We start from the raw sequence: 18944 nt of genomic DNA on the forward strand, positions 1-18944 counted from the left end.
CCAAGGAATCAAGAACAAAGTGTCACTGCAAAGACGTGAGACTCCTGTCAAAGAGTTGGGAGTCAGCCGGGCACCCCCAGCAAAGGTTCAATGGATTGAGGATGTCGTGTAGGCAAGAACAATTTGTGCAGCACAGGAAGTTCTGAGGGAGAGAGGCGCTCCATTTTGGGTCGAAAAGGAGTCCTTTTTCTATCAAGAGAGACAGAAGAGGGCAGAGGACACCACCTCCTCAGAGCAGCCAAAAGCCGCTGCTAATTTCTGTGTTTCACCTGAGACAAGCGATAGACACCGATGCTTCCTAGTCTCTGAGAAGGACACCTTTCCCAGAGCCGTTCCTCCTTCTCAGACAGTCCGTTGCTCTTGTAGTTCCTTGCTTTTGCCCTTGGTGCTGGTGTCTTCAGGAAGTCTCTGGTTCTTAGGTACCCTTAGGCTGCACTTGCAGGAGGCCAGCAGCGCCTTCCAAGGATGCTGCAGGTTGCCAGGTCCGGTTCCCAGCTGGCAGGCATTCTCTTCTGGCAGGCTTTTAGGAGACTTTTGCTGTCAGCCTTTTTCCCAGTCGGGCCAGGTCACCTCTGTGGCTGCTCCCATCCCCAACACTTTCCCATTCCCATGACGACTTCTCATCCCCCAAATGACTTCTCACCCCCAAGTCTCACTCGGGGACCCACAACCCGCAGCCGCTCCCCATGAGGAGCGGACATCCCCAAACCAATCTGTGGCGCGGGCAGAGGACTGCGTTCAGTCCGTCCCCCCCCTGCCCCTCCCCCCCTTCTGACCGATGCAGGAATAAGTGCAGGCAGAGGCTTTGCAGGGTGGAAAAGTCATAATTTATTCTTGGGGTAATTGTGGCTGCCACCCCCAGCCCGTCCCCAGGTGAGGCGCGGCCGCCTGCTCAGTTGCGGGGCCTGGCCTGCCGGCCCGCGTGGTCGCCAGACCCCGGCTCCTCCTGCTGGACCCGACGTAGCCACTCTATGTCCTCCGGGTTGTCGTACCACAGGGGCAGTGGCAGTCTGTGCCTGTCCTGCCCCAAGCGCCAGGAGCGGCTGCGGACAAGCTCTCGCGCTTCAAAGGGGCTGCGCTCCCTGTGCCTGGGCGAGGCGCTGCGGGAGCGGTAGCCTGAGGGGCTCCTCTGCCGCTGCTGCTGCTGCTGCTGCTGCCGCCGCTCCAGCCGCGCGTCGCGTTGGAGTCTTCTTCGGGGTCGTCGGGCCAGGCGCACAACTCCAACGATGGGCCCGCGGCACAGCGGGCAGGTGTTTCTTTCTGCAGCCCAGGCCTGGATGCAATCCAGGCAGAAGGAGTGCCTGCAGGGGTCCACGCAAGCTGCGTTGGACAGCTGGTCCAAGCAGATGGGGCACGTCTCGTCCTCGGGGGCCTCCTCTGGCTGCTCCTGCTGCTGTGGCCGGCTCATGGTGCCTGCGGCCGCCGCGACGTGGAGCTGGTCGTCCTCTGGGGGAGGCTGCCTTGGTGGCAGGCGCTTAGCAGCCGCCTGGGGTCTTCAGCACCTCCCTTGCCTCGCGGGTCGCCGGCAGGACCTCAACGCCTCACGTGTCACCAGCGTGCCACCAGGAGGACTACTGCAGACAGAACCAGGAAGAAAATATTCCAGCACCAAACAGACATTAGCTTTCTAGGTTCAACCAAGTTGTCTAGAGTACTGTAGCTGTCAACATTCCGTGTATGGATTGCAAACATTGCTATTAGAATGGCAAATATGCTTATTATCGGTTATACTTGGCAAGACTGCGCTTAGGACAGATGAGGTACATAGATGTCTATAGATTTGAGACCCTTACCGAAGGCCCTCGATGGCTCGCGTGCAACAAGAATGGCTTCGCGTGTGCCTCTTGCAACACCTCCGCCTCTCTCTCCTTCCAGCCGTGGGACCTCGAGCTCTCGACCACCACCAGCCGGACTGGCCGCAGGCGCGCCGCTCAGGGCACTTATAGCCAGCCACCTTTTGTGAGGTCATAGGGTGACATCAGAAGGGTCTCGGGGTGCCCCTGATGGCAGCACTGACAGAGGTCACCTGACCGTTGTGAGACAATGCTGACGTGAGATGGCTGCTCCACGCTGACAGGAGCCACGTCTGCCAGGCTGGGGTCCAGGCCAGGAGGTCGGCCTGGGAACTGCCCCTGGGAGCCAGGGATGTCCTTGACGTGCAGCTGGACACCTGAGCATTGGAGGCATCCTGAAGAGACCATGGAAACAACGAGTATAAAACACAAAATGTGTAACTGTGACCCGAAGGGATTGCTGAAAATTCTCAGTTGTTGTATCAGCCTCACGCGATAAGAAGACTCAGCTGTATGCATAAAATCCAGGCTGAGAAGGAACACGGTGCCCAAAGTAGAACTTAAAACAATTAAGTTAGCTGAGCTTATAAAAGATCAAAAGTGCTGAAGCAGTTAAACAATGACTGAGCATGTGCAAAACAGAAAGAAGTTCAAGACGAAAAAAACTATGAGCCTTTATCAGAAAGCCCCCAAAGTGCGACCACCAGAGGTTACTGCGCCTGCGATAGTAGGAGGGGCAATATGATAATTAGGTCTGAGAAACCATTAGCATAAATCCTGCCCTTTCTTGCAAACTGCATGAATACGGATATCACCGTACCATGAATAAAGTACTCCTTGTCTTGCTTAGGTGTACGTGTTGGGTGGAATTATCCCCCACACACCCAGCGCTGTTAATAAAGAATACCTGCTTTCTAATTCTCCCAAAGGAGTCTTGGAAAGTTGCATTGCTTTTTGCGTTCCACCATTGATGAGGACACAAGAAGAAACTGAGGAACAACTTATCACCTGGGAAGGTGGAAATTGGCCAGAGACAGTGGGAACGTGACTGAGAAGCCTAGGGTTGTTTAGAGAAAATCAGGAGCATCGGCACCTCTTGGCTGTCTCAGGAGGACGATAGAAATGAGCAGCGCCTCATTGGTTACGTGAAGTGGTGGCATCCTACGCCATCTTCTGTGTCAGTGGTGTAAAAGGGGCCTGTCTTTTACCCAGAAGGAAGCTCAGAGAAGGGTTGGGGATGGAAGGGACCTCTGGAGGTCATCTGCTCCAGCCCCCCTGCTGAAGCAGGGCCACGTAGAGCCGTACGGCCGCTGGGCACCGCTGACAAGAGCCTGGCTCCGTCTTCTTTGCATCCTCCCTTTGGGGATGCCTAGACATTGCTATGATCCCCCCGAGCCTTCTCTCCTCCAGGATGAATGCACAGTGATGCACAATGCAATTGCTCACTGCCCACCGAGTGATGATGCCCAGACAGACCCCGCGCGGTGGCAGCCACACTCCGGCCAACCCGCTCAGTCCCAGTCTTCGGCACGACCCCATGCGGTATGGGACATGGCTCTGGCCCGTTTGGGCCAGCTGTCCTGGCTGCGTCCCCTCCCAGCTCGTGGTGCACCCGCAGCCTCCTGGCTCCAGGGCGCTATGGGCAGCTGGAACGTCCTTGACTCTGTGTAAGCAGTGCTCTGCAACAACTGAAAGATCGGCGTGTTATCAGCATCACTGTCATCCGAAATCCAGAACCCAGCTCCATACCAGCTACTGGGAAGACAAGGAACCCTATCCCAGCTGAAACCAGGACAGCCTCGTGCACTTCCCGGCAGCTCCTCAAAAGCATCCCTGAGCGCGCATTTTACGGAATCCCGCTTCTGACAACAACGAAGTTCATGCCGTGGCCTTCCGGAGGGTTGACCCCTTCAGGGATGCCCCCGCCCTGCAGGCGTAGAGAGATGGCAAGTGGGAGTTGGTAGGATGCTGCAATACACAAGGACGCGGAGGCCTTCTTTGCTGAAAAGTTCTCTTTACTACACATGGCCACAGACCACCACTAGGCAATGTTCTGTGATTCAAGGCAAGCATGGGGAGAGGTATGAGGCTAATTAAGAAAAGCCATCTCGCAAGAGACCGAACCCAGGAGCGGGCCCCAAGGAATCAAGAACAAAGTGTCACTGCAAAGACGTGAGACTCCCGTCAAAGAGTTGGGAGTCAGCCGGGCATCCCCAGCAAAGGTTCAATGGGTTTAGGATGTCGTGTAGGCAAGAATAATTTGTGCAGCACAGGAAGTTCTGAGGGAGAGAGGCGCTCCATTTTGGGTCAAAAAGGAGTCCTTTTTCTATCAAGAGAGACAGAAGAGGGCAGAGGACACCACCTCCTCAGAGCAGCCAAAAGCCGCTGCTAATTTCTGTGTTTCACCTGAGACAAGCGATAGACACCGATGCTTCCTAGTCTCTGAGAAGGACACCTTTCCCAGAGCCATTCCTCCTTCTCAGACAGTCCGTTGCTCTTGTAGTTCCTTGCTTTTGCCCTTGGTGCTGGTGTCTTCAGGAAGTCTCTGGTTCTTAGGTACCCTTAGGCTGCACTTGCAGGAGGCCAGCAGCGCCTTCCAAGGATGCTGCAGGTTGCCAGGCCCGGTTCCCAGCTGGCAGGCATTCTCTTCTGGCAGGCTTTTAGGAGGCTTTTGCTGTCAGCCTTTGTCCCAGTCGGGCCAGGTCACCTCTGTGGCTGCTCCCATCCCCAACGCTTTCCCATTCCCATGACGACTTCTCATCCCCCAAATGACTTCTCATCCCCAAGTCTCACTCGGGGACCCACAACCCGCAGCCGCTCCCCATGAGGAGCCGACATCCCCAAACCAATCTGTGGCGCAGGCAGAGGACTGCGTTCAGTCCGTCCCCCCCCTGCCCCTCCCCCCCTTCTGACCGATGCAGGAATAAGTGCAGGCAGAGGCTTTGCAGGGTGGAAAAGTTGTAATTTATTCTTGGGGTAATTGTGGCTGCCACCCCCAGCCCGTCCCCAGGTGAGGCGCGGCCGCCTGCTCAGTTGCGGGGCCTGGCCTGCCGGCCCGCGTGGTCGCCAGACCCCGGCTCCTCCTGCTGGACCCGACGTAGCCACTCTATGTCCTCCGGGTTGTCGTACCACAGGGGCAGTGGCAGTCTGTGCCTGTCCTGCCCCAAGCGCCAGGAGCGGCTGCGGACAAGCTCTCGCGCTTCAAAGGGGCTGCGCTCCCTGCGCCTGGGCGAGGCGCTGCGGGAGCGGTAGCCTGAGGGGCTCCTCTGCCGCTGCTGCTGCTGCCGCCGCTCCAGCCGCGCGTCGCGTTGGAGTCTTCTTTGGGGTCGTCGGGCCAGGCGCACAACTCCAACGATGGGCCCGCGGCACAGCGGGCAGGTGTTTCTTTCTGCAGCCCAGGCCTGGATGCAATCCAGGCAGAAGGAGTGCCTGCAGGGGTCCACGCAAGCTGCGTTGGACAGCTGGTCCAAGCAGATGGGGCATGTCTCGTCCTCGGGGGCCTCCTCTGGCTGCTCCTGCTGCTGTGGCCGGCTCATGGTGCCTGCGGCCGCCGCGACGTGGAGCTGGTCGTCCTCTGGGGGAGGCTGCCTTGGTGGCAGGCGCTTAGCAGCAGCCTGGGGTCTTCAGCACCTCCCTTGCCTCACGGGTCGCCGGCAGGACCTCGACGCCTCACGTGTCACCAGCGTGCCACCAGGAGGACTACTGCAGATAGAACCAGGAAGAAAATATTCTAGCAGCAAACAGACGTTAGCTTTCTAGGTTCAACCAAGTTGTCTAGAGTACTGTAGCTGTCAACATTCCGTGTATGGATTGCAAACATTGCTATTAGAATGGCAAATATGCTTATCATCGGTTATACTTGGCAAGACTGCGCTTAGGACAGATGAGGTACATAGATGTCTATAGATATGAGACCCTTACCAAAGGCCCTCGATGGCTTGCGTGCAACAAGAATGGCTTCGCGTGTGCCTCTTGCAACACCTCCGCCTCTCTCTCCTTCCAGCCGTGGGACCTCGAGCTCTCGACCACCACCAGCCGGACTGGCCGCAGGCGCGCCGCTCAGGGCACTTATAGCCAGCCACCTTTTGTGAGGTCATAGGGTGACATCAGAAGGGTCTCGGGGTGTCCCTGATGGCAGCACTGACAGAGGTCACCTGACCGTTGTGAGACAATGCTGACGTGAGATGGCTGCTCCACGCTGACAGGAGCCACGTCTGCCAGGCTGGGGTCCAGGCCAGGAGGTCGGCCTGGGAACTGCCCCTGGGAGCCAGGGATGTCCTTGACGTGCAGCTGGACACCTGAGCATTGGAGGCATCCTGAAGAGACCATGGAAACAACGAGTATAAAACACAAAATGTGTAACTGTGACCCGAAGGGATTGCTGAAAATTCTCAGTTGTTGTATCAGCCTCACGCGATAAGAAGACTCAGCTGTATGCATAAAATCCAGGCTGAGAAGGAACACGGTGCCCAAAGTAGAACTTAAAACAATTAAGTTAGCTGAGCTTATAAAAGATCAAAAGTGCTGAAGCAGTTAAACAATGACTGAGCATGTGCAAAACAGAAGGAAGTTCAAGACGAAAAAAACTATGAGCCTTTATCAGAAAGCCCCCAAAGTGCGACCACCAGAGGTTACTGTGCCTGCGATAGTAGGAGGGGCAATATGATAATTAGGTCTGAGAAACCATTAGCATAAATCCTGCCCTTTCTTGCAAACTGCATGAATACGGATATCACCGTACCATGAATAAAGTACTCCTTGTCTTGCTTAGGTGTACGTGTTGGGTGGAATTATCCCCCACACACCCAGCGCTGTTAATAAAGAATACCTGCTTTCTAATTCTCCCAAAGGAGTCTTGGAAAGTTGCATTGCTTTTTGCGTTCCACCATTGATGAGGACACAAGAAGAAACTGAGGAACAACTTATCACCTGGGAAGGTGGAAATTGGCCAGAGACAGTGGGAACGTGACTGAGAAGCGTAGGGTTGTTTAGAGAAAATCAGGAGCATCGGCACCTCTTGGCTGTCTCAGGAGGACGATAGAAATGAGCAGCGCCTCATTGGTTACGTGAAGTGGTGGCATCCTACGCCATCTTCTGTGTCAGTGGTGTAAAAGGGGCCTGTCTTTTACCCAGAAGGAAGCTCAGAGAAGGGTTGGGGATGGAAGGGACCTCTGGAGGTCATCTGCTCCAGCCCCCCTGCTGAAGCAGGGCCACGTAGAGCCGTACGGCCGCTGGGCACCGCTGACAAGAGCCTGGCTCCGTCTTCTTTGCATCCTCCCTTTGGGGATGCCTAGACATTGCTATGATCCCCCCGAGCCTTCTCTCCTCCAGGATGAATGCACAGTGATGCACAATGCAATTGCTCACTGCCCACCGAGTGATGATGCCCAGACAGACCCCGCGCGGTGGCAGCCACACTCTGGCCAACCCGCTCAGTCCCAGTCTTCGGCACAACCCCATGCGGTATGGGACATGGCTCTGGCCCGTTTGGGCCAGCTGTCCTGGCTGCGTCCCCTCCCAGCTCGTGGTGCACCCGCAGCCTCCTGGCTCCAGGGCGCTATGGGCAGCTGGAACGTCCTTGACTCTGTGTAAGCAGTGCTCTGCAACAACTGAAAGATCGGCGTGTTATCAGCATCACTGTCATCCGAAATCCAGAACCCAGCTCCATACCAGCTACTGGGAAGACAAGGAACCCTATCCCAGCTGAAACCAGGACAGCCTCGTGCACTTCCCGGCAGCTCCTCAAAAGCATCCCTGAGCGCGCATTTTACGGAATCCCGCTTCTGACAACAACGAAGTTCATGCCGTGGCCTTCCGGAGGGTTGACCCCTTCAGGGATGCCCCCGCCCTGCAGGCGTAGAGAGATGGCAAGTGGGAGTTGGTAGGATGCTGCAATACACAAGGACGCAGAGGCCTTCTTTGCTGAAAAGTTCTCTTTACTACACATGGCCACAGACCACCACTAGGCAATGTTCTGTGATTCAAGGCAAGCATGGGGAGAGGTATGAGGCTAATTAAGAAAAGCCATCTCGCAAGAGACCGAACCCAGGAGCGGGCCCCAAGGAATCAAGAACAAAGTGTCACTGCAAAGACGTGAGACTCCCGTCAAAGAGTTGGGAGTCAGCCGGGCATCCCCAGCAAAGGTTCAATGGATTGAGGATGTCATGTAGGCAAGAACAATTTGTGCAGCACAGGAAGTTCTGAGGGAGAGAGGCGCTCCATTTTGGGTCGAAAAGGAGTCCTTTTTCTATCAAGAGAGACAGAAGAGGGCAGAGGACACCACCTCCTCAGAGCAGCCAAAAGCCGCTGCTAATTTCTGTGTTTCACCTGAGACAAGCGATAGACACCGATGCTTCCTAGTCTCTGAGAAGGACACCTTTCCCAGAGCCGTTCCTCCTTCTCAGACAGTCCGTTGCTCTTGTAGTTCCTTGCCTTTGCCCTTGGTGCTGGTGTCTTCAGGAAGTCTCTGGTTCGTCTCTTTACGAAGGAAATCTCTCCTCTTCCCTACAGGCCTGTGTCTCGGCTGTGGAGAAACTCTCTGAAGAGGTCCACCAACTTAAAGAGAATTTATCTTCCCCTCCACCTGAACGAACCAGTGTCCACCAGCTAAAAGAGAATACTTTGGAGAAACTTTCTGAAAAGATCCACCAACTTGAAGAGAGATTATTTTCCTCCCCACCTGTACAAACCAGTGTCTCAGCTATTAGGGGTAAACGTTCATCTATTCGAGGAAGACAATATGGTGGGCACACACACCACGCCACCCTGTGGTTTTACCTACGTGACCATGGAGAGGACATGAGAAAATGGGATGGAAAATCTACTGCGACCCTAGAGGCACGGGTACGTGAATTGCAAAAGAAAACAATTGGGAAAAAGGGGTTCTCTGAAAAGTTTGCTGCTCCAACTTCCAGCAGGCAGTCCTTTAAACACAGAAACGAAGATTCTGACCAGGACTAGAGGGGCCCTGCCTCCAGCCAGGGGGAGGAAAGGGACAATCGAGTTTATTGGACTGTGTGGATTCGATGGCCTGGCACGTCAGACGCACAGAAGTATAAAGCTTTGGTAGACACCGGTGCACAATGTACTCTAATGCCATCAAGCTATAAAGGGCCAGAGCCCATCTGTATTTATGGTGTGACGGGGGGATCCCAGCAGTTAACTGTATTGGAGGCTGAAGTGAGTCTAACCGGTAATGAGTGGCAAAAGCACCGTATTGTGACTGGCCCAGATGCTCCGTGCATCCTTGGCATAGACTATCTTAGAAGAGGATATTTCAAGGACCCAAAAGGGTTCCGCTGGGCTTTTGGCATAGCTGCCTTGGAGACAGAGGACATTAAACAGTTGTCTACCTTGCCTGGTCTCTCAGAGGACCCTTCTGTTGTGGGGTTGCTGAGGGTTGAAGAACAGCAAGTGCCGATCGCTACCACAGCTGTGCACCGGCGGCAATATCGCACCAACCGAGACTCCCTGAGTCCCATCCATAAGCTAATTTGTCAACTGGAGAGCCCAGGAGTGATCAGCAAGACTCATTCACCTTTTAATAGTCCCATATGGCCAGTGCGAAAGTCTAATGGTGAGTGGAGACTAACAGTGGACTATCGTGGCCTGAACGAAGTCACGCCACCACTGAGTGCTGCAGTGCAGTGCAGTGATCCAGTCTGCGCTGGAGCAGGGGGAAGCTCCTGAACACCTGCAGTACATCGATGACATCATTGTGTGGGGTGACACTGCAGAAGAAGTTTTCGAGAAAGGGAAGAAAATAGTCCAAATCCTTCTGAAGGCCGGTTTTGCCATAAAACAGAATAAAGTTAAAGGACCTGCACGAGAGATCCAGTTTTTAGGAATTAAATGGCAAGATGGACGTCGTCAAATCCCAATGGATGTGATCAACAAAATAACAGCTATGTCTCCACCAACTAGCAAAAAAGAAACACAAACTTTCCTAGGTGTCGTGGGGTTTTGGAGAATGCATATTCCAAATTACAGTCCGATTGTAAACCCGCTCTACCAAGTAACCCGTAAGAAGAATGCTTTTGAATGGGGCCCTGAGCAACGACAAGCCTTTGAACAAATTAAGCAGGAAATAGTTCATGCAGTAGCCCTCGGGCCAGTCCGAACAGGACCAGATGTAAAGAATGTGCTCTACACTGCAGCCGGGGAGAATGGTCCCACCTGGAGCCTCTGGCAGAAAGAACCTGGGGAAACTCGAGGTCAACCCCTGGGGTTTTGGAGTCGGGGATACAGAGGATCTGAAACCCGCTATACTCCAACTGAAAAGGAGATATTGGCAGCATATGAAGGAATTCGATCTGCTTCGGAAGTGGTCGGTACTGAAGCGCAGCTCCTCCTGGCACCCCGACTGCCGGTACTAGGCTGGATGTTCAAAGGAAGGGTCCCCTCTACACATCATGCAACTGATGCTACATGGAGCAAGTGGGTTGCACTGATTACTCAGCGGGCTCGAATAGGAAACCCCAGTCGCCCAGGAATCTTGGAGGTGATTATGGACTGGCCAGAAGGCAAATACTTCGGGATATCATCAGAGGAGGAGGTGGTTCGTGCTGAAGAAGCCCCACTGTACAACAAGCTACCGGAAAATGAGAAGAAATATGCCTTGTTCACTGACGGGTCCTGTCGTATTGTGGGAAAGCATCGGAGATGGAAAGCTGCTGTATGGAGTCCTACACGACGAGTTGCAGAGGCTGCTGAGGGAGAAGGTGAATCGAGTCAATTTGCAGAAGTGAAAGCCATTCAGCTGGCTTTAGATATTGCTGAACGAGAAAAGTGGCCAGTTCTCTATCTCTATACTGATTCATGGATGGTAGCAAATGCCCTGTGGGGGTGGTTACAGCAATGGAAGCAGAACAACTGGCAGCGCAGGGGCAAGCCCATCTGGGCTGCGGCATTGTGGCAAGATATTGCTGCCCGGGTAGAGAACCTGGTTGTAAAGGTACGCCATGTAGATGCTCATGTGCCCAAGAATCGGGCTACTGAAGAACATCAAAACAACCAGCAGGTGGATCAGGCTGCTAAGATTGAAGTGGCTCAGGTGGACCTGGACTGGCAACATAAAGGTGAATTATTTATAGCCCGATGGGCCCATGACACCTCAGGCCATCAAGGTAGAGATGCAACCTACAGATGGGCTCGTGATCGAGGGCTGGACCTGACCATGGACACTATAGCACAGGTTATTCATGACTGTGAAACACGTGCTGCAATCAAGCAAGCCAAACGGTCAAAACCTCTTTGGTATGGAGGACGATGGCTGAAATATAAATATGGAGAGGCCTGGCAGATGGATTACATCACACTCCCTCAAACCCGCAACGGCAAGCGCCACGTACTTACAATGGTGGAAGCAACCACTGGATGGCTGGAAACATATCCTGTGCCCCATGCCACCGCCCGGAACACTATCCTGGGCCTTGAAAAGCAAGTCCTATGGCGACATGGCACCCCAGAGAGAATTGAGTCAGACAACGGGACTCATTTCCGAAACAACCTTATAGACACTTGGGACAAAGAACATGGTATTGAGTGGGTGTATCACATCCCCTATCATGCACCAGCCTCTGGAAAAGTTGAACGATACAATGGACTGTTGAAGACTACACTGAAAGCAATGGGTGCTGGGACATTCAAAAATTGGGATACACATTTGGCAAAGGCCACCTGGTTAGTCAATACCAGGGGATCTGCCAACCGAGCTGGTCCTGCCCAATCAAACCTGTTACGCACTGTAGAAGGGGATAAAGTTCCTGTAGTGCACGTAAGAAACATGCTGGGTAAAACAGTCTGGGCTACTCCTGCCTCAGGAAAAGGCAAACCCATTCGTGGAATTGCTTTTGCTTAGGGACCTGGATGCACTTGGTGGGTAATGCAAAAGAATGGGGAGGTCCGGTGTGTACCTCAAGGGGATTTGATACTGGGTGAGAATAGCCCATGAGTTGAATTGTAGTATGTTAATTATTATATAATACTGTATGTCATCACTACCATGATTGCTATATATCATAGATGAAAATGGTGATTAATTAGAATGTATTGGAAAGAGTGTAACCTGAGCATGACATAAATGGTATGGAATAAGGGGTGGATATCTGTCCTGGTTCCAGTTAGGACAGAGTTAATTTTCCCTGCTAGTAGCTGGTAGGGTGCTATGGTTTGGATTAGGATGAGAAGAGCGCTGATAACATGCTGATGTTTTAATTGTTGCAGAGCAGTGTTTACACCAGGCCAAGGACTTTTCGGCTTCTCGCTCTGTCCTGCCAGCGAGCAGGCTGGGGGTGCAGCAGGAGCTGGGAGGGGACAGACCCAGGACAGCTGACCCAAACTGGCCAAAGGGGTATTCCATACCATCTGGTGTCATGCTAAACAATATATAGGGGTGGCTGGCCGGGGTGGGGGGCCGGCTGCTCGGGGATAGGCTGGGCATCGGTCAGCGGGTGGTGAGCAATTGCATTGTGCATCACTTGTTTTCTTGCACATTATTATTATTAATACTATTATCATTATCACTATTATTATTATTATTGTTATTATTATATTCCTGTCTTAATAAACTGTCTTTATCTCAACTCACCGGCTTCACTTTCCCGTTTCTCTCCCCCATCCCAGAGAGGGAGGGGGGAGGGTGAACGAACGGCTGTGTGGTGTTTAGCTGCCAGCCGGGTTAAACCACAACAGTGAGCCAGAGGGGAAGAAAACCAGCATGGGTGAACCAGGAACTTTCGTTGAAACTCCAGGAGAAGAAGAGAGTCTGTCCTCTGGAAGAAGGGACAGGCTACTTGGGGCAGCTACAAGGAAGTTGCTAAGATATGCAGAGAGGAAGTTAGAAAGCCAAAAGCCCATCTTGAACTCAGATTGTCCACTGCAGTAAAAAAGAACAAGAAATCATTTTATAAATATATTAACAGCAAGAGAAGAACCAAAGAGAATTTTTGTCCTTTACTTGATGCAGCAGGGAATGTGATCACTGAGGATAAGGCTGAGGTTCTCAACACCTTCTTTACACCTGTCTTTAATAGTTGGATCTGTTATCTTCAGGGTACTTCACACCCTGATCTGGATGTCCCCTGTGATTCAGGTGGAGAATCACCCCCTGCGATCCCAGATACAGCTAGAGACATGCATCCACCTGGAGTGTCACAAGTCCATGGGACCAGATGGGCTCCATCCTAGGGTGCTGAGGGAGTTGGTGGAGGTGATTGCCAAGCCGCTTTCCACCATCTATCAGCGTTCCTGGTTGTCTCGAGAGGTCCCAGAGGATTGGAGGCTTGCTGATGTGACTCCCATCTACAAGAAGGGCCATAAGGAGGACCTGGGGAACTACAGGCTTGTCAGCCTGACCTCGGTTCCAGGGAAAGTTATGGAGAAAGTCATCTTGGGTGAGATCACACAGCACGCGTGTGGCTTCCAGGGGATCAGGCCCAGCCAGCATGGGTTCACAAAAGGCAGGTTGTGCTTGTCCAACCTCATCTCCTTCTGTGATCGTGTGATCAGACTGGTAGACGAGGGAAGGGCTGTTGTTGTAGTCTACTTAGACTTCAGCAAAGCCTTTGACACGGTCTCCCACAGTATTCTTCTGGGGAAACTGGCTGTCCGTGGCCTGGGCAGGTACACTTTTCTCTGGGTAAAGAACTGGCTGGAGGGCCATGCCCAGAGGGTAGAGGTTAATGGAGTTAAGTCCAGTTGGCATCCCGTTACAAGTGGTGTCCCCCAGGGATCGGTACTGGGGCCTATCTTGTTTAATATCTTTATTGATGACCTGGATGAGGGGATTGAGTGTATCCTCAGTAAGTTTGTAGATGACACCAAATTGGGAGGTAGTGTCCATCTGCCTGAGGGTAGGGTGGCCCTTCAGAGGGATCTGGATAGGCTGGACTGCTGGGCTGAGGAGAATGGGATGAGGTTTAACAAGACTAAGTGCCGGGTCCTGCACTTTGGCCACTATAACCCCATGCAGTGCTACAGGCTTGGGGCAGAGTGGCTAGAAGACTGTGAATAGGAAAGGGACCTGGGAGTGTTGATCGATGCTCGGCTGAACATGAGCCAGCAGTGTGCCCAGGTGGCCAAGAAGGCCAAAGGCATCCTTGCTTGTATCAGGAATAGTGTAGCCAGCAGGAGCAGGGAGGTGATCGTCCCCTTGTACTCTGCTCTGGTGAGGCTGCACCTTGAGTATTGTGTTCAGCGTTGGGCCCCTCACTACAAGAAGGACATCGAGGCCCTGGAGTGTGTCCAGAGAAGGGCAACAAAACTGATGAAGGGCCTGAAACACAAGTTCTGTGAGGAGTGGCTGAGGGAACTGGGGTTGTTTAGTCTGGAGAAGAGGAGGCTCAGGGCAGACCTCATTGCACTCTACAACTTCCTGAAGGGAGGTTGTGATGAGGAGGGGGTCGGCCTCTTCTCTCAGATAACTAATGATAGGACTCGAAATGTCCACAAGTTGCGCCTGGGGAGATTTAGATTAGATATCAGGAGTAATTTTTTCTCTCAAAGAGTGGTCAGGCACTGGAACCGCTGCCCAGGGAGGTGGTGGAGTCACCATCCCTTGTGATGTTCAAGAAACGCCTGGACAAGGTGCTACAAGATATGATTTAGTAGCTTAGTGGGTAGTATCGGTGATGGGAGGATGGTTGAACTAGATGATCTTGTAGGTCCTTTGCAACCTTGTGTTTCTGTGATGCTATGATTCTAAATATATTTCCCATGTGCTTCTGTACTTTAAAGAAACATGTTGATTGCCGTGTTGGTGTTATGTTCTGCCAGCGATTTCATGCAAACTTCTGATACCTATTGCAGTAACGGTGCATTAGAGGAAGGGAAGCCTGTCGATCTTGTTCTAAGCTGTGTGGACAACTTTGAAGCTCGCATGGCAATTAACACGGTAAGACCATCTAAGATAGGAGCTTATGGAGGTCAATTTTCCTCTTATAAATATTGTTAGGAATTGTGGGGACTACAGAAAAGACAGGAACCTATCAAGAGTCTTCTAAAAAAAAGTTTTTCCTTGATTTAAGGAAACAGAATCTGATCTTTTACCCAGTTCTTGTAAGACAGGTTTTATGTTTGTAAACACAAACGTAGTCTTGTAAGTTACCAGCATCTTAGAGCTAGAAAAAGGATTGTGTTTTAAGTCCTCTCTGTATTTCCAAAACATCTTATTTATACAAAAGCATTATTAAATCCTGATATGTTAAATCTAACAAAATTTTTAATACTGTGTATAGCTAATTGTATACTTTATATGACCTTTTTGTATACTGAAAATGTTTTAAGGCTGTGTACCTAATCATTCTGTTTTTCTTTACAGTTGCAGTCAATGCAGGGTGTATGCCAAATGCATGTTTTCTGTTATCCTTCAGCTAATATAATATGCAAATTGTGTGCACTGAACATACACAGATACGCTGGATCTGGGCCTCTAAAAGCATGCCATTATAAGTAGTTTTTGCTATTAGGTTCTCTAGTGTGGGTCTAGTAACTAGATCTCTAACGCCTGTATTTGTTCAAAACTCTCAGGTCCCCAGGAAATTACTAAGGCCTAGCTCCATGAAAACAAATTTAATTTGTCCTTTGACTCTGATAAACAATTTCTATTCTACCTTTTCATCTTCTTTCCAGTCATAGATTTTCTGTCTTAAACCAGGAAGGTCAATGTGTTTAATCATTCTCAATTTACTACTTATTCATTAAACTTCTACAGTGCTGATGTGTGTATCTTTGTGTTTATAAGGCCTGCAATGAACTTGGTCAAATCTGGATGGAATCTGGAGTGAGTGAAAATGCAGTGTCAGGACATATACAGCTTATCATACCTGGTGAATCCGCTTGTTTTGCGGTATGTGCAGCTCAGCTGAATTGCTGGTTTGTCTTTCTTATAAACTGGGACCTTTCGTTTAAACTGAATTTCTTTATTTCCCCTCAGTGTGCTCCTCCACTTGTAGTTGCTGCAAATATTGATGAGAAAACGTTAAAACGAGAAGGAGTTTGTGCAGCTAGTCTTCCTACAACTATGGGTGTTGTGGCAGGAATTCTCGTACAAAATGTTCTCAAGTAAGTGTCTGGGTTGGTCCTATTCAACGCACAGCACCATAAGAGAGAGAAACCTGAAGGAACCTTTCACAGTGGTGGGTCTGGTTCTTTTTATATGTTTGTGGCTTATTTCCTAAAGGTACTGGTATCATCAGACAAGGCTGATGCACACAGTGTTTGAATCACTTTTGGAAGTGCTGTTTTTAATAGAACTCTTCAGGGGCAAGGAAAAGTCTTTAGAGTTTTCCTACAAATTTTTCTTGCTCTGTGTACACACGCACATTTTTATTTATTTTTCTTATTTTGGTATTTAAACAAGCTCCCATTTAACATCACTGAGCAGCTGTAAACAAAAATGTTAGAGGACTAACTGTAATCTTTGACATTCTTACATGGATGAAGAAGAAATAATTTATCTTGCAATATTCATATTCTAGAAATTTGAGGTGAATTTAAAAGGTACTGTCATGTGAGTCCAGCTGCTAAGAACTGCAGGTATCAGCAGAGAAATTTTTTGAATGATTTTACACTTGTTTTCAAAATGATGCACCATCTTTCCCCAGCATCTTTTTAGCAAAAACTTGCCAACTTTGTTCAGCATAATAAGCTTGTTTGAGGTTTTCTTCAATTGCCTGTTTAAACTTCAAAAATGACTGTATGCAGTATTAAAATTTAAGCTTTTAATCATATTTAAGCTTTGAGAATAAGATCTTATTTAGACAAGTTTTAGCCTTAGCTTGCTTTTATCAGTTGTCCAGAAAATTCCGTTACAACGAATAAAAAACATTTGCAAGTGTAACTATGAACAACAAAGTTCCATTTTTCAGCTGCGCAAGAGGCGTTAAATAAAATTGCATCCCAGAAGATGTTTTTCTTTAATGAAGAATGCAAACGTTGCAGCTTAATTTAAATCTTTATTTTCACTGCAAATATGACCCTACATAAAGACAATTAAACAGGTTCTGATTAGTTAAAAACTCTGCCTTTGAAATACAGGGCACCTGAGTGTTTCAAGCAATGAATTAAGGCACAGGAGAAAGTTGCTTACATATTGCTCTAGACATACTTATTTCTGAGACACTGGCTCACACACTTACAGCACAAGAGGACCAGGCTCTATGTTGATGAAGTTATACTGTTGTCAGGTGACTACAGCTTATTTTAAGACAACTACAGTAATTTTTTACAACTCCGCTGGTCACAGGTATGGAAGTGTATGCTAAAAGTTCTTTGTTACATTTGTACCTGTGTGTAAGGACCTGGTTTCTCTATTTGTGTTTCTAGGTATCTTTTAAATTTTGGTACTGTGAGCTATTATCTTGGTTACAATGCAATGCAGGATTTCTTTCCAACTATGGCCATGAAGCCAAATCCACAATGCAGTGACCAAAATTGCAGGAAACAGCAGGAAATTTATAAGGTAAAATTATTATTTTTTCTTTCTTAAGAACAAAGCAAGCTACAGATCTGTAGAAAAGACTTTCAGCATTGCTCCAGATTTTCAGCAGCATTGTCTTCAGATGATTGCATGTTTATAAAAACAGTAGTTAAATATGTTTCCTTTAAGATAAGTCTGACATCTTTGTCAGCACCATGGACGGTGAGATTGAGTGCACCCTCAGCAAGCTTGCTGATGACACCAAGCTGTGTGGTGCGGTTGACACACTGGAGGGCAGGGATGTGCCATCCAGAGGGACCTGGGCAGGCCTGAGAGGTGGGCCTGTGCGAACCTCATGAAGTTCAGCAAGGCCAACTGCAAGGTCCTGTATCTGGGTTGGGGGTTGGAGTTAGGAGATCTTTAAGGTACCTTCCAACCTAAACTATTTGATGAGTCTATAAACATCTAAAAAGGTGGACGTAAAAGTTTGCATGCAGTTGTATCAGTTGTGGCTGGTTTTGTTTTGTTATGTTCTTTTTTTCCCTGTAACAATTGCTCAATCTTTCTGGCAGTCGTATATTGTTGAGTGTTAATGGTCTTTTTTAATTTGCAGGTATTTTGTCTTTTTATGCCTAACAAACTTCTAAATGGTGACTGTGTATCTCATTCAAACCTAATATTTATACTTCTTAATATTTAGGTTTGATCCATCCTGTTGTTAAAAATCAGACTGCTACATATTCTGTGTCTTTTTTTTTTCCTTCAGAAAAAAGTAGCTGCACAACCAAAAGAAGAAGTGACTGAGCAGGAAGAAGAAATAGTGCATGAAGACAATGACTGGGGTAGGTACTCAGATGGAGACTAACTGAAGCTTGGTATTGGGAACATCATTTAAATTCTTTGTTTTGGGTGAACACGCTGTAGACTTCTCATACATCCTATTTTTGGAATTTACGTTGTTTAATTACTGCTGGCTTTTTTCACAGGTTTGGACAGTAATGCTAAAACAATCTGATCTAGTTTTAATACGATTAGCAAGTTTTAGGTTCAACTATTTAACAATGTTTGAATAAAATATTTAGCTATTCTTATCTGTAAGTTAGGTATATGGAAGTGTTTCATATATTATAAGGGGAAAATGTAGCATTGATAATGGGAATTAAGTAGTTGAAATCAAAGGTCTTTACATTTTTTTTCTACTTCAAAAAAGTTGCTGCAGTTGTTTTTTTCTTGTTATAATGTGATTATTAAAGAAATCTTCTAATAAAATTTTCAATTCCTTTTAACGCAAAGGGATCGAATTAGTATCAGAAATTTCAGAAGATGAGCTGAAGGCTGCTTCTGGTCCAGTACCTGATCTTCCTGAGGGGATTACTGTAGCATATACTATACCAAACAAGGTAATATATTTATTATTTACAAACATGCTACTTTTATTAACAAGTCTTACACATTAAATTTATAAGACTAGCTACTGTGGTTATCCGTCAAACCTTAAAATAAAATAACACCTTAGCGCCAGTAAAACTGAACCTCAGCACGTCCAACTGGTGTCTTCTGTGGTCCAGTTCTGTGTTTCTGTGAAATATATTACTTCAAACATAGAAGTTAGTGTCAATGTGGTTTTGAGGTGTCAGGAGTGATTTCGGGGGGGGAAGGGAGGAGGAGCAGGGAAGGCACGGAAATACAAATTTCTCACTTAATATTTTGACAACTAGTATTTTAACATATTT

At 49.0% G+C, this 18944-nt stretch overlaps 2 protein-coding genes across 2 annotated transcripts in view; both read left to right on the plus strand.

Annotated features, from left to right (window-relative positions):
* The window catches only part of UBA5 (ubiquitin like modifier activating enzyme 5), a 33093-nt gene that overhangs the window by 11551 nt on the left and 2598 nt on the right, over positions 1–18944 (plus strand). The window contains 6 exon segments of the mRNA XM_080583517.1: positions 14601–14685; positions 15535–15639; positions 15727–15854; positions 17118–17253; positions 17978–18053; positions 18505–18611. Of these exon segments, the coding sequence (XP_080439643.1) occupies positions 14601–14685; positions 15535–15639; positions 15727–15854; positions 17118–17253; positions 17978–18053; positions 18505–18611 (637 nt within the window).
* Positions 12225–18944, plus strand: part of TMEM108 (transmembrane protein 108) — a 276598-nt gene continuing 269878 nt past the window's right edge. Inside the window, exon 1 of the mRNA XM_080583507.1 lies at positions 12225–12247. The gene's annotated coding sequence lies outside the window, so the exon portion shown is untranslated. The remainder of the gene's footprint in view (positions 12248–18944) is intronic.

This window comes from Anser brachyrhynchus (assembly GCF_964034855.1).
Source record: "Anser brachyrhynchus genome assembly, chromosome: 2".
In the NCBI taxonomy this organism is placed as follows: domain Eukaryota; kingdom Metazoa; phylum Chordata; class Aves; order Anseriformes; family Anatidae; genus Anser; species Anser brachyrhynchus.